Here is a 15,334-nt window from a genome sequence, read left to right on the forward strand (position 1 = left end):
TCCAGTTTGAGCAAACCTCCCCATGCCCTTCAACCTTCTCCTGATAATTCCAGATGAGAGTAGAAAAATAAGTTAGTTCCCAGCCTTTAAATATAAGGTTGATGGAATATACTTTTGGAATGCAAATTTTGTTGAATTATAGTCCAAGACATAAACTTAATATGAATGAACATTTCAGTGTGAATATTATAAAAATTCATTAGTAGACTTTAGACCACAGTGTAAAATGTAGACACTCCATAAACTGAAAGTAATTTTAACTAAATTATATAGTGGCATTTATCTCAGCTTTGATAATTTTTTACAAATAAAGATCAACCCATTCTCTACATGGCTTTGTGATAATCAGCAGGAATAAGAGGTATAGATTCTTTATAATTTCTCTTTCTCATAGCTTCATACCTGGTTACCTGTCCCCAGATAGTTTACTTTACTAGGGGAATGTTAATGTTGGGGTGGACACTCTTGCTAATCATTCTGTTTCAAGCTTTGAATTGTAGCTACTTGCTCTAGTGAGAATTACTACCTTTTACAAAAAGACTAAACATCCTGAAAATCTCAGGGATTTATTTTCTGCATACTCTGTGTCTGATTTCCACAGATGCCAATATGACTGATTTTTATAACATTTTCCTATTTTGCAGTCCAATGGCTAAGCTGTTTGTTAGTAAAAAGGACATTCCTGCCAACGCCCCTGGAAATTGATGTCCTAGACAAATGCTTGTATTCTGATTGTGGTTACAAGGTAATGGGATTGCTCCAGACTTGTTTACCAACAGAAGTGGGACAGAATATAGCTTTCTGAGTACCTGCTTTGTGACATAAGCTTTCCTTTCCTCTTGTTTTGAACCCATTGTTATTAGAGATCTGTTCAGTATCTCTGTGCTCCTGTTGGTGGACTTGAACTGTTCTTTCTCCTCACCCAACCCAATTCTTGGGAAGTGCAAGGGTACTTTGGCCTTCCATCCTGACTTCCAGCTCTGTGCAACTCTCTCCTCTTCCCTTTGCCCTCTGGAATGATTCCCCAGAGTCCAGCATCCCAGCATGGATCTCACTTCCCACTGCACAGCACTTTCCTTCATCCTGGCCAGATGCTTAGGTGTCCTCATCTCTGTGCCTAAAATAAGTTCCAACCTGGGCTGCAGCTGTCTGATCCTCCTTAGAGTTTCTATAAGCAACATCACAGAGCAATGAGAATGCACTGGCTGAATTTCAAGGAGTGTAAGTGTGACAGCGTGCTCGTTTAGTTAACAGGGGTGAGGGGGAGATAGGATTTGTGTGTTTATGGTGATTATTTCTTTATTATCATCTAGGTATGATGTAAGCTGCAAAGGCAGAGAGTGAAGTCTCTAAAACCCTGGGACAGAGTTTCCCTGTTTTGTAGTGTTTAATATTTCATGGATTTTAAAATGCCATTTATGGGTTAGTAGCTGCCTGCTAGGAACAATATGCAGCTTTCAGAGGAATTTCTCCAGTTTTTCCAATATGCTTGTTGACTCCTTTATTATCGGAAAATCCAAGGGTTCAAGAATGGTGGCTATGAAATTCTCAAGCAAACAAAAGTGGTCCTAATAGGCCAGTGTGCAGAAAGCTTGCACAGCTGCTTCCTCTACCTAAGCTAGAGGAGATCAGTTTTCGTGACTCTCAGCCTGTTCTTCCAGAGTCCTGAGCTCATTAGGAATGTGAATTTTTACATTTGCATTTCACCTCTGAATGTTTATTAATTTTTATTAAAATATCATTACATATATATGTACACAGAGGTGCTGCCTCTGTGACCAGTTGGCAAAACTCCTTAATAAACAAATGAATCTTTGGCTGCTTCACCTTCATCCTGCCTACTAAATCCATTTTCTTTGCATCTGTGCCAAATGTTGGAGCGGTGTCTAACAAATATCATTAAAAAAGAAATCATTTCCCTCAAAAACAGTTCTCCTTTTCCCTGACAGGTGGGTTATCTGTATCACCTTTGCATGTACTGTGCTGAGGCAAGGCTGAGGCCTCCAACAGTCATAGCTTTTCTAAGATGTTCTAAAAATGTGCCTGTAAAGGCCATTTGCTGACAAGAAAGCATTGCCATAACATTGATAATAAATAATATCCATGGTAGTAGTTTTATACTGTTAGACAAGGATAATTCCCAGCCTCCTGCACTTAGTTCTTGGAAGGCTCTCAAATAAAATATTGGTATTTTGAAGTCCCTTGGATAAAAAATTGTCATCACATTTTAAGGATTTTAAAACTTCCTCTGAGTTTGGTACCTATGACTCCTGGAGCCAAGTTTTCAAAAGCATTTAGGAACCCATACTGTGCAACAGAGCTATGCAGCAATGCACATTCTGGTCTGCAGCACACGGGACTATCTACTTCCTGCTGAACAAGGCCTAGATTTGATAAAGCAGTTACATTCTCATTTCAGGTTAAGCCTGGGTTTTTTTTGTTTTTTGTTTTTTCTCAATAAGACTACACTCTTTGCTGAAATGATGTGCTCAAAACAGTTGTTTTACTGAAGTGAAGCTTAATGTTTTATAGATATAAGAGTAACAAAGAATAGTCCTTAAATGATTCTAAGAAAACCCAAACCCCTTCTCCGTATCTGTGGAGCAAAGATATACATCACCGACAGCACTGGAAGCTTGGTGGATGGAGTGGTAGCCAGAGGTCCAGGCGCAGGTGATCGGTGTGCTTCTGTAAGAGCGTGTTGGTGTGCCAATCGGCCCTGACTCTTTGCACCCGATAACCGTTTTTTGTGGCTACAGAAGTGACAAAGGAGCGTTCTGCTGCGTGGGCTCTTTGTTATGGTCTTTCCTCAGCTTGGGGCTTCAAGAAAATACCATTTGTGTCATGAAGTAAGGTAGCACTCGGAGAATAAACCCAGGCAGTCCAGGAAATAAAGAGTGTGGGTATTTTCCAAGAGCCAGCTAGAATACCTATAGCTGAAAGAAGACGAACAGCTTGATTCCTTGAGCACGTCCTTTATTGCTCTGTCATTCCCCGGGAACATTAGGGACTGTATTTAAGAAGCTGCATCAGTTTCAGATGTTATGCAGCTCATTAATCAAAACATCCTTTTGGAAGGCAGTTGATTGCAGCTGAGACACAGAAGTGCTAGAAGTGCTTACACCTCAGCATCCCTAGTACCTAGAGGAGGAAAAAAAGCGAGGAAAAAGACCTTTAAAGCTACAACTGGCTTAGTTTGCATTATCTAATCTATAGGAGCATTTGAAAATTGAGATTTATTTCCCCAGAAAAGTGTGTTCCACCAGAGATGATGATGAAAATAATATTAAATAATAGTCTCACTGGGTAGCTTTGCTGTGGAGTATTTTAAATGAGTCACAGTCAATCTAGGTTGTGCCAGGAGGTGGGAGGAGAAGAGGAGCAGGTAAATGCTTCAGTGAAAGGACTCTAGAGAGAGCCGGCTGACAAAGATGAGGAAGCATGTGCAGTCTGTGTCTGGTGAACTCACTGCTGATGGCTGCGTTTCCTTGAAGTAAGAGCTTAAGTAACATCTTGCTGCTTTAAATGGCAGAGTTACCTATGCCGGTGAGAAGTGACTCCTGGAAGAGGAAGGGTGAGTATTTGCTTATGAAAGCAGAAATGCAGCGAATCTCAGGGAATCTGTGAGGATTTCCTCGCTGCTCGCAGTGGTCATTCACTGCCTGTGTTCAGCCTCCAGTCTGCACTGTTCACGTGGCTTTCTGTTTCTGTGAGGTATGATTTTAAGTGTATAAAACAGCAAACATTCTAGAAAACCTCAGGTATCAAATCTATGCAAAAATATACGCAAATAGTCTCTTGTATTCACACATAAGGCTAAAGAGATTCTTAATTTAACACCACTTGCTTCAAAGGCTTTGCACTAGGAAATGATTTGAACCAGTTGATCAGTCTAAGAGCTTCTCAAACATAATAGCATAAACTGCCATTCCCCAAAGAAGGGCAGGGCAGGACTGAATGCTTCCTCTCCTCCTCCCTTTTCTCCCTCCTAAACCTCCCAAAGAATGAAAGATAGGGGGAAAACTGATTTTAGCCTCTTTTTGCTGCTTTGGCCTCTATTACGAGAGGTGATTATAGCAAGGAGTGACAGGAGGAAGGATTCCCATCTGGAGCTGTTATTTTCACAGGAGCAGCTCCAGAGACGCGGTTAGCGGAGGGAGCCGGGACGTGCTGGCCCCGGTTCCCCCCGGGAAGTGGGTTTCCCCGGGTGGTCAGGAGTGCCCATGCAACCCACACGCTCCTTCCTTCGCCAGCCCGGCCAGCCTCTTGCTCCAGTAGGGGAGCTCTCTGAGATGCAGCTTGCCTTTTTTGAATGACTTCTACAGATCCAACCCCTCAGGGGAGCAATAGTAACGTTTTACATGTCAAACAGGAAAGCAAGGCAGCAAAGGCAGAAGAGACCTTCCAAGCCTCCCTTAGTTTGCAGGCAGGAGAAGAATACAGTGGGGTTCCCATCAGGGAAACTTCTGCTACAAGAGACAGGCACTCCCCAAGCCCCTGCTTTGTATGCAAGTGCGATTTTCAAGGTGAACTGATATTTTAGAGTTGAATTTGCCCTTGCTCCCCCAAAACCCATGTGCCTTCACGAGAAAAAAACTGCAACAGAGCAGCCACAACTTCCCAAGGAGAAAGGCTCTTCATCAAACAAGAGAAAAGGGAATCTTCTTGCTCCTTTTTATTCTTTTTCTTTTTTTCTTTTTTTTTTTTTTTTTTTCCTTTTTTTTATGATGCTGCTATTTTCAAGCTCACGGCCGCCCGGTAGCCCTCGCTTTTAAACCGAGGTCTGCCGTCACAGCGTGCGGTGCCGGGGGGGGGCGGCAGCGCTGCGGCGGGTGCACCCCTCGCCCCTCAGCCGGGGCGGCCAGGCGTTGCCCTTTTAAGAAGCCCGGGTGCGGGCTCAGGTAGGCAGAGCCTGCGTGCAGTAGTCGCTCCTATGGCAACCCAATAGACCGGGCTCGCTTCATGAATATTCCCAGGAGCAGCGGCTGCATGAGGAATAAGTGATGACAGTGATGTAAGCAAGCAGTGGCCGCTGCAGGTTGCAGTTCATTGTGTTATTGGCCGGCAGGTTGAGGAGTTTGAGGCACTCGGGCTTGGGCTTCGCTTTCCGGATGATGTCTGCCCGCAGGGAGACACAGCACATTTGCATCTTGAAGCCAACATGGCAAAGCGGCTGCTGCCGCCCTCCCTCGCCTTCCAGCCAGAAGTGTGTGGCTCTCCTCTAAATTTCTTGCCCAGTGCTCTGAAGCTGAGCAGACAGGGATTGCAGTAACACTCACCAAGGGGAGACAAGCAGCAAGTAGCCAAATCGGGACAAGGGAGGAGGGGGGGCTTTTTGCCTTCCCTCTTTTTTTTTTCCCCTTCCGTTCTGGATGCAGAGCCTGTGCTTTGATGCAGAGCCTGTGGATGCCACGGTCTGGTAAGGAGATGCCACGCCAGCCTCTGGTCCTTCCTACCCCTTGAGCTGGGAGCAGGGGCCTGGGGCAGCGCAGGTGCCCTCCTTTGGCAGAGTGGGGGTCTCCCCGAGCTGAGCAGCAGCAGCAGCGGACATGGACAAGCTGCCCCCCTCCATGCGCAAGAGGCTCTACAGCCTGCCCCAGCAGATAGGACCCAAGGCATCGATCATGGACGAGGAGGAAGACAGCGACAAGGACACCCGGAGGAAAAGCATCAAGCTCAAGCCACTGCCTTCGCCCTCTGCTGGGAGCACCCGGGCACTCGGGGGAGACCCCAGCAGAGGGGGGGACCCTGGCCTCCTGGAGACGGAGGCGGGCGGCAAGGGCGCCAAGACCAGCACCAACGGGGACTGCCGCCGCTTCAAAGGGAGCCTGTCCTCGCTGACCAGCAGGCACCTCCACGACGCAGCCGAGGAGAGGCGGCTTATCAGCGGTGAAGGGGAGCCAGCCTCCCCCGGCGAGGACAGGAGCCCCCCCGGCAGCAGGGAGCCGGAGCCGGGGCTGCCGGCACCCCCACCGCCAGCCTCCCCCCCAGAGCCCCAGCAGCAGCAACCGCCCCCCCGGGCTTGCTCGTCCACCTCCATTAAAGTGGAAGGAGGTGGAGGGGCCGACCAAATCACCCCAGATGAGGAGCAGAGGCTGGGCCAAGCTGGCTTCATGCAGAGGCAGTTCGGAGCCATGCTCCAGCCGGGGGTCAACAAATTCTCCTTGAGGATGTTTGGCAGCCAGAAGGCCGTGGAGAGGGAGCAAGAAAGGGTTAAGTCTGCCGGGTTCTGGATCATCCATCCCTACAGCGACTTCAGGTACTACCCCTCTGGCTTGCCCCTTCCCCTCCCCTGTCCAGCTCAGCCCTTTCTCCCCAGAGCTTACACCCCGAGACAACTTTCCTTGCTAATTTTCTAGTCAGAGGAGCTGCAGGACAAATCCAACATCTAGTCCAGTCAATCTGCAGGGTATGTTTATATTTAAGATAAATTTTAGTGTTCTCACACTGTTAGTAATTTTAAATAATAATTCTGAACTAGCGAATAGCTCTCACTTAGGCTTTTATTGAAGGAAAGCCTCTTCATAGTTCAGTGTGAATGGGGAGAAATGTCCCCACCTGATGCTCAACTCTGGAGTAAAAGCATGATGTCTGCTGCTTAACTACTCCTATATCTCCAGTTCAAAGCCCATGCTCTGCCTGATTAATATTCCAATTACCATTTTAACACCTCAGTCTTTGGTCCTCTGCCTTCTCCTTCCTCAAGAGTTAGGGAAGGATGTTGCTACTGTTGCTGTTTGTAGGGCTTCTTACTGCAGCATCATCTGTCAGGATTTGGTATGTGCAGGCAATAGCAGTATTCATTAATAGGGAACTTAAGAGCTTCAGAATTGTACAGAGAAAGACTTTCTTTTGCATCTGCAGGTCTTTATTTGAAAAATTAAATTGGATGGGGACTAGTTAGCATTTGTCTTTTTGAAAGGTAATGCCTTTCTTTCATGCAGTTGGCAATATTTCCATGAAGGTTAATACAAAAATTAACTTGTAAGTGGTAGAACCAATTCTTGTACAGTTCTCAACCACTGAGTGGGGGAGAGGGGGGTGATTAGGTATTTTGGAGTAAAGCATTGTCTACTGCACAGGTGAACTGTCCTCTGCAATATGTATGTAAAGTACTGCAATCAATATTTAATTACTTAGTGCAATCAATGGGTAGGGTTTATTGCTTCAACTTTAATTACAACTGGCTTACATCTCACATTTAAAAGCATAGAGTGGAAGAACATCATTCAAATACATATCTATCAAACTACATACCGATTTTATGAAATTTTTGGGCTCTTCAAGAAACCTGGCATTATTCCCTAAAATGCAGTTAGAAAGAGTTGCAGGGTGGATTTGGGTGCCCAACAATAGCATTTGGCACTACATTTTAGGCATTTAACAAACAATTCATACACTTAAAAGATTCAGAACTGGCACTGAAACAATTCCTTGATATTTGCTTGGATTAAGAAACATTATTAGAAGGCTACATGAATTTGAAGACTGCACTGTCATTTAAATTTCGTGCATTCAAGTATCCCAAGTCCACAGCTGACCGAGTGTATAAGGGTTTCCAGTAGCTACATTATGAATACTGAATCCTTGCGAGTACTATTGTCTTCAAACCCAGATTGAAAAAGGTATAAAATTGCTTTTCAGTTGCGACTGATCAAGTAGTATCTCAGAGTAAAATGTGAGCGTGATTGCCTTTTAAAAAATTAACAGCAATTTCATAGTCATAACTACAGATTTATTTGCCACAAGCCTGTTGTTAAAAACAAACAAGCCACTGTGCTATCTTGAGTTATTCTGAGAAAGCATTATCTACATGTAGCACCTTGAAGGAGTTTTGAGTTTAGTCTATGGATCCTATGAGTGGACTTATCCAAAAGTATCCTTCAGTTTTGTATATCTTCTATGCATATGTATAGTATAGATTTATTCCCTCCCTTCCATCTTTATAAGTACATTTTCAGCATCGAACCAGACTGGCAAACTTCAGTAGAAGGACTGTAGCAGTAGCCGAGGTAGCCACCTTGTCCAAGGTGAGATGGTGCTAAAAGGTTGTTGGGTTTTTTTGAGGATTCCTAGTTAACTAGTGTTTATTCTTTAAAATGGCACAATAAATGTTAAGTTTTTGCTTCTGACGGACTTGACTATAGGTCCACTCCTAGTCTCCTACATAGGAATGAAATAAGCAGGCACATCAGATTCTCCCAAGCCAAGTGATCAGACTTAGTCTGCTAATGCTCGGATGTTTGCATGCATGTATGTGACTTGTTAGTGTTAATAATTAAATCCTCCCAATTTAGCTTTACATTTGTGCAGAGAAAGCATAGTAAGTGGGATACCTGTACCCTGGTGCAAGACATTCTCTGCTTGGTGTCAGATTCCAGGTAGGCTGATATCTTGCTGCTTTGTGTTTCTTCTAATTTGATGCTAGAAGCCCAGCAAGCAAATACGTGCTTTCTCCCTGCAACTGTGTATCAAATCAGATGGGGCAGTGGAATTGATTGTGTAAGGGATGCTTCTGAAGAGGCCAGGAGGAGCTGGACGAACTACTGTATGGTCAGTAGTTATGATGCTTTCGGGGGAACTTTGGTCACTCCTGTTTCTAGGTCACTTGCAGCGTAGCTGTCTGAATATGACTGCCACTGAGAGGAAATGTGTGGACTTCCGTGCAGAAATGACCTATGAACAATGGCTGCACTGAAGGAGAAGAGTGGGAGCTTTGCTTGATTCTGACAGGGCTTTGCATGCCCTCCTTCTCTGAATGCTGCTAAAGCATCTCTCTTGGGAACAACTCACATGAATATGAATAACATTTTTTGACCTCTGAAATGCAGCAGATTGCACCAAACAGCAGGTCTTATCAAAATATTTAGAGAAACTGCATATCCTTGACCAAAGGACTTTATTTTCTCCTTTGCAAATTATGCAATGCAGCGCTGATTGCTCCTTGTTAAAGATAGGTGCAGATTCTGGGCCATTAGGATGTTGTAGAAGGCACAAGTCTTCATTATCCTGCACTTTGCATAGTCACTGAAGCCATACAGTAGCATTTGATGTAAAAGTTTCAAGTTAATAAATATTCAGACCCAGATCTTGTTTCCTGCCTTTTGGGGGAAACCAGTTTCACCTCTGAGAGTGGCTCTTGTACTGCCAGGCATTTTGGTAGGTCTCCAAAACTCATGACTCCTGTCTCAGTACTGCTCAAGATGTGAACTTTTGAATTGAACACTCCTACCCTATTTACAAGAGCTTGATTCTGTTGTAAGCTTCCATGGGTGTGATTCCTCTGACTCCTTCATGGTGTTAGTCTCTGTGCCATGCCAGAGGAGTGCCTGGTTTAGAATAGAACGGAGGCTTTCATCATAGTTTCCTTACGTTACCATTTTAATATTAAATATGGCTAATTTCAGTGGTAAATCTATGACTCTCCAAGAGTAAAGCAAGTTAATATAGATTTAGACTCTGCTGATTTCTGCTTTCAGTCCATTGTAAGAGGAAAAGACATCAAATGACCTTTACAAAAACCAAACCTGATGCCCCCGAGTATTCATGACTAATGCAGTGGACTAGTTCTGGAAGCACTTAAGAGGTGTCTTGTCATTTTATAATGAAAATACGAATAGTAGTTCCTGTTCTGAGGTGCAGAACATGTATGTGCTAGTTCCTAGAGTTTATTTGCATCCATGGTTGATTGCACATCAGTTCCGAACTGATGTGTATTTCCTATATCAAGATTTATCTGAGACTTTGAAAGCTCTTTCAGTGGATAGATAGAGTTGTGATTTATTACTTAGAGGAAGCATTGATCCAATACAATTGGTTTAATAAAAAAATTCCAGACAAATAATGATCTGTCTGGTTTGTAGTCAACTGAAGCATATTGGGGGTAGTTGCTATATAGAATTGCTTGGAAAAAAGTGTAGCATGCTGCTTTTAGAAAGGACTGAGAACAAATACGCTATCTGAAAGACCAAAATAGTCCAAACTGTGCATGTAAATAGAACTGCACATTATTCACTGCCCAGTAGTCTATTAACTTCTTCACAGAAAAGAGAAGCTGGTGCTTCCTTGAAAACAATGAGAAATATTCCTTTCAGAAACAGTCTCAATTTCAGATTTCGGAGTTTTTCTTCTCATTGTTCTTTTTCACTTGGATACTTATCTTCAAACAGAACCTTTGTTTCAGTTGCTTCCTCTGCCTGATCCCTGTATCTCCTTGGGAGCCTGAGGACATTTTTGGACCACCAAAAGCAATTAGATGTTCAGGTGCAATAGATAAGCATGGGAATTCCTGAAGAACAAAGCCATTTCCTCTCCTGTATGCTAGTGCAGTCCTCTAAACAGTGTCAATCAGACTGCCTTCACTTGGGGAACCAGAGGGGATTTACTAATCATAGTACTGAATACTGAACCCAATAGCACTTGTGGGATTGAGCAAAAATAGGAAGGACGTGTGCATTTCTCTTTTCCTCTCTCTTAAGTAGAACTGATTTCCAGAGTGCGTCCCGGAGTGTCGCTCTGTGCACGGAGGTTGTTTCCATCAGTAAGCTTTTTGCTATTTTGTTAAGAGGATAAACAATTTGTGAAGCATACTGCGCTATTCACTGACTCTGGCAGCTCACGTAGGCAAGTGTTGCTGTCCCTGCTCTCAGACAGTAGGACCCTTTTCTGTACCCGCTGCCCACTTTCAGAGGCTGCCCACTATGGCAAACTCAGATCTTGTGACTTGCCCACTGCTCTTACCTAGTGCAATGAAAGCTGCCCGTTGTGTGAGCCTTGTGTGCTGCAAATGGGGACTCTGGTACAGTGAAACCTCCGCTTAGAAGGAAAGGCTAGGGACGCAGTCGCCTCCGCAGCAGAGCCTATGCCGGTCAGCGGAAACAAAGTGCAAACCAGACTCAAGTTTATGGGTAGGCAACTCCTATACTTGCCTTCATTCTTTTCTTGTCCATGCTGATACTGATTGCTCAAAATAGTGTGGGGACACAGCTACCTGAGGAAGGGGACACGCTTTCCTGAAGTCGGATATTGCTGTCTTTACTGCAGATAACTTTCCTGCCAACTCTCAGGGCAGTTTTGCTGAAGCAGAACTAGGGGATACAGCAGAAATAATTTGAGGGATAATCCAGATACCATTGAACAGCATTAATTAGACTTTTGTTTTCTTCAGTGGACTGTGAATGAGGCTAAAGGAGAAGAAACATAGTTTTGTGACCATGAGACCAAAGTAGCGCAACCATACTTCCCATGTCCTTGGGCAAGTCACCACAAACTTCATGCCCTAGCTCACATGTTGTGAGATGGAGGATAAAACGTCCTGCACTACAGGATCATTGTGCCAATACAGTCATTCGCATGTGACATGTTTAGCTGCAACAAAAAGCAGCATTTGAAGGCAGGAATGCCTCAATAAATAAAATACTTCAGCATATTACCGTAAAATGTCTTAAGACCATAGTCGTATTTTCGTATATGTTCACATGCAGAAAAAGAGGAGAAAGAAATAAGGCGAACTAATATGAATAGATGGTAAAGCAAACATTCAGATTTAAGGAAGAGGTATTATTAAGGTTTCCTGTACAAACTTAATTCAGGCCCTTTATGCAAATCTCTGCCTATAGATGAACATTTTATCTCTTCTGTGGAATCCATTGTTCATTCAGTGTGTGCAAGGATGGTTGTTCCTTTGTGAAAAGACATTGAACATTTTCTCTATCTCCTTATAGGACAGCATACCATATTTATTTCATCTTATTCAGATCTTATTCTGGAAAAAACAGGCTAATTTCCTCAAGGCCCCTTTTTCTGTTTTTTGGCACTTAAAAGAAGTGGCTGAGACTCATAGAAATTAAGGTCAAAAACATTCATTAACTTGATGTTGCCAATTTGAGGACCTGTTTTACACAGTACATAGCATTACACAGTGTTCAGAGCTCTGCCTCTGTGGGTACTTAGCCCTGTAAGGAATCGAACACCTCTGTAATCCAGAAGACAAGGACACAGAGGTGATAACTGCCCGTAGTAAGGGTGACTGGGACATTCTGATTTGGATGGTTTCTTAGACTTACTTGGTGAGCAGCCAGACTGAGAAAGAGGCACGCAGAGCCCACTCACCCCCTTCCCAAGCCTCTGATTGTTAGTTTATCTGTTGTTACAGTAAAAAAAAAAAAAAAAAAAAAAAATCATGGCTGTATACAATGACACACGGTGCTCTTCAATCATCACCTAAGAATATTATTCTAATTCCAATCTTGGATTGAGTGATTAGCCTAACTCCTCTGCAGGAACTTTTTGGCAGAGATGGAATCTCCAGGGCAGCGTTCATCTGCCCTGGCCATCACGTTTCCTTCTGCAGTTCCTTATCTCACTTATTGCAAAGCTTCCAGATGCTGCAAGAAATGAGCTCCTATGGAGAATCTCTTCCTCACACGTGTCTGCCTCAAGACTTTCCTCTCATCTTGAATGAGGCATGAATTCTCTGGGAAGAGCTGTTTCGAATCATGTAATAACCATAATATAATATATATGCACAGCTGATATCAGCTCTGCTATTTCCTAACCTGAGCTTTTGACTTTGCAGTCTAACTTTTAATATGGTGTTTTTGTGTAATCATTAATATTTTAAAAAGCAAATTGATCCCCATCCTCATCATAATGACATCTCTGCATTCATTAGCAGGGATGGATCTTTTAGAGGATATGCTGCACAGCTCTCTGCTCTGAATTAGGCAATGGCAGTATGAGGTAGTTATAGCAAAAGCATGATGATGCTACAGATCCTTGGGTTGTGCTCCAGGCTTCAAAGGGAAGTGTGGTCTGCTTGTTGCAGACTGTCTACTTGTTTTCTCCACAACACCTAAACGTGATGACTTCTGCCCCATTCCCTCCAACCTGTCCTTTTCCCTGACCCTCACTTCTATCTCACTAGTTCCATCTCCATTTTCTAAGCTTTGTGTTCCAAGCTTTTTGTCCAGCCAGTCTTAGGTCCCAACACTCAGCTTGTCATCTGACCTCCCTTTTCCACCTCACCGTAGCTTTTAGTGACACCTCTCCTCCCTCCCCAGCCATGGGCACTGCAAGAGAAGGGCATTTCTCTTACAGCAGCTTCTGCCTTTGTCAGTCTCAGTCCTTGTCCTTAGTTCTTTTCCAGGTGGGATTCTCCCACATTTGTTTCCTCTCCTTCTATAAATTCTTAGTTGCTTTCATCCCTCTAACTCTTCTAACAATATCTCTTTTTTTCCCCCCCCAGCTCCTACTTTCCTTCCTAATTTAAGGAATGGACATTTTGCATAGCAATTTAAACCCTTTTACTTTATCCCTCTTTCCATCTTTGGATACTACCAGCCCAACAATATTTAGGCAAACCCTATTCATTTTATATTTTTAAAATTTAAAATGTTTTTATCCTTCGAGTGAAGCATTTCAAATGAAATGTTTGCACAGAAGCAGAATTAGCATTGCATTAGTGTGAAACAGATCTTATTTGAGGGGAAAACATGCTTTTTAAAAGTGTCTTTTGAAAATCCATGTAAGTAGAACTTTTCAGTGTTGTTATAAGCAGGTGAACTTGGGTTTCCAATGCAGCATTATTCCAGTTAGGTAACTGTGCCTGTGGTTTCTGCTGCACACAGCTTTTTCTGCTACAGAGTCAGTGCTGCTGCATCAAGATCCATTTATCATAGATATAAAAGAGTGATCTCTGTCTGGAGATAACATAGTGTTATTTCAGCTTGAAACCATTGAATTTGGTCTTTTTTTCTGATGTGTTATGAGCATCTCATTAGCAAGCCCACGAATCCCTCAACCTGCTCTCGAAACCAACTATTGGAGCTCTCATCTCTGCCAGAGCAGAGATTTCTTTCTTTCTCTTATTTTTGAAAGCTCTGTTGGTGCCAAACCAGCTATAGGTCAATTGAGTTATTGTTGGTTCTAATTGGCACTCTAACAAGCTATTAAATCAATTTACCTGCAGATGAATGTCACTCAAACAGAAAGGTGCCAGCTCCTTTTCTGTCTTTCAGAGCTTAAAAAAAAAAAAAAAAAAAAAAAAAAAAAAGACAATTTCCACAGATGAGTGTAAGTGAAAGGCCAGTCCGTAGGGACGTGGCTAGTTGGAGCACAAGATTTCACCCTCAAATGTTTGTGCCATGCGGTCTGTGTGAACAAGGTCCATACTGCTCCTGTATGGGGAGAGGTGTGACTACTCCCAGAACATAAGGCCAAGAGGAAGGATTGCAAAAATGACCGACCTTGACTAACTTTCAGTGCCCAAGAAAATGCTCTTAAATCCCTTCCCCAATTTGTAAAGAGCATGGGTTTATTCCAGTGTGGAGAGACCTAAGTCCTCTTGTGTCTCCTCTTGCCTTCATGCGTTCCTGTGACTGCTGGTGCAGATGTAGTAACTACAGCCTTCTTTCAAATCAGGCAGCATCTGCCTGGTGACAGCATCACCTTTTCGGTGTGGAGCGATATATATCTTCATGAGATTTGTTTGCTCTGTGTTGTAGAAGGGTCAGAGTTATTATGGTGAATAGAGTTGATTTAAGGTTTTTTCAGAAATGCATAGGTAGCTTCTTCCTCTAGCAGCAAGGCTCATTCCCACATTATCTGAGCATTTCTTACTGAGATAGTTCCTCTGTAAAACAGTCACTTTTCAGCCTACAGGTCAGGACAAGGTGTCTTGACCAAACAGCACTGCAAGTTCATCCTGGGGTCTCCACATCAAAGCAGCTCTATACATGACAGTCAGTAAGAACTGCTCAGGTATCCTTGCTTAAGTGGGCAAATGTTTTTGGTGATGCACAAGGCTGATGAGAATGCAGCTTGGCTCTATGTGGCTGTACAGCTCTGCAGTGCTGACAGCACTAAAGCCTGGGTTTTGTCAGCAGACAAAACAGTTAGGACTCTAGAAACACAGAAGGGAGAGCAGGTGTGTGCTGCGCTGCAAGGTGTTGTTATAGAGACCTCTTTCTGCTCCTTATCCGTATTGAATGGCTTGCTACCTGGGAAGTCCCTTTACAAATTCAGATTATTCATTCCGTGCAGTATATTTACAGTGATTGACTTCAAATATGGTCACCTCATGCCTAGTATTAGCACCAGACTGTAGTAAAACCAGGCTGTTAACTCCTGAGAAGATGCTGCATGCAACAGAGGAAGACAGCGCCGATAAGAGCAAAGTAGAGGAGGATCCAGCGGGGAATTCCAAGGTCGGCTTGAGTGGGGAATTCCAAGGTCGGTCCATCAGTCGGACATTATAGGGGCACAACTGCTTTCCCAGTGATGTGCAAAAGCTAATCTCATTTGTGGTGACTCGTCCAAATGTGCTAATTAAGGA

At 43.5% G+C, this 15,334-nt stretch overlaps 1 protein-coding gene across 3 annotated transcripts in view; it reads left to right on the plus strand.

Annotated features, from left to right (window-relative positions):
• The first annotated feature begins 5,549 nt into the window (after nucleotides 1-5,549).
• Nucleotides 5,550-15,334, plus strand: part of HCN4 (hyperpolarization activated cyclic nucleotide gated potassium channel 4) — a 109,842-nt gene continuing 100,057 nt past the window's right edge. For all 3 annotated transcript variants that reach the window (XM_062583814.1, XM_062583816.1, XM_062583815.1), the window contains exon 1: nucleotides 5,550-6,259. In XM_062583814.1, the coding sequence (XP_062439798.1) occupies nucleotides 5,550-6,259 (710 nt within the window). The remainder of the gene's footprint in view (nucleotides 6,260-15,334) is intronic.

This window comes from Rhea pennata, chromosome 10 (genome assembly GCF_028389875.1).
Source record: "Rhea pennata isolate bPtePen1 chromosome 10, bPtePen1.pri, whole genome shotgun sequence".
NCBI lineage: Eukaryota > Metazoa > Chordata > Aves > Rheiformes > Rheidae > Rhea > Rhea pennata.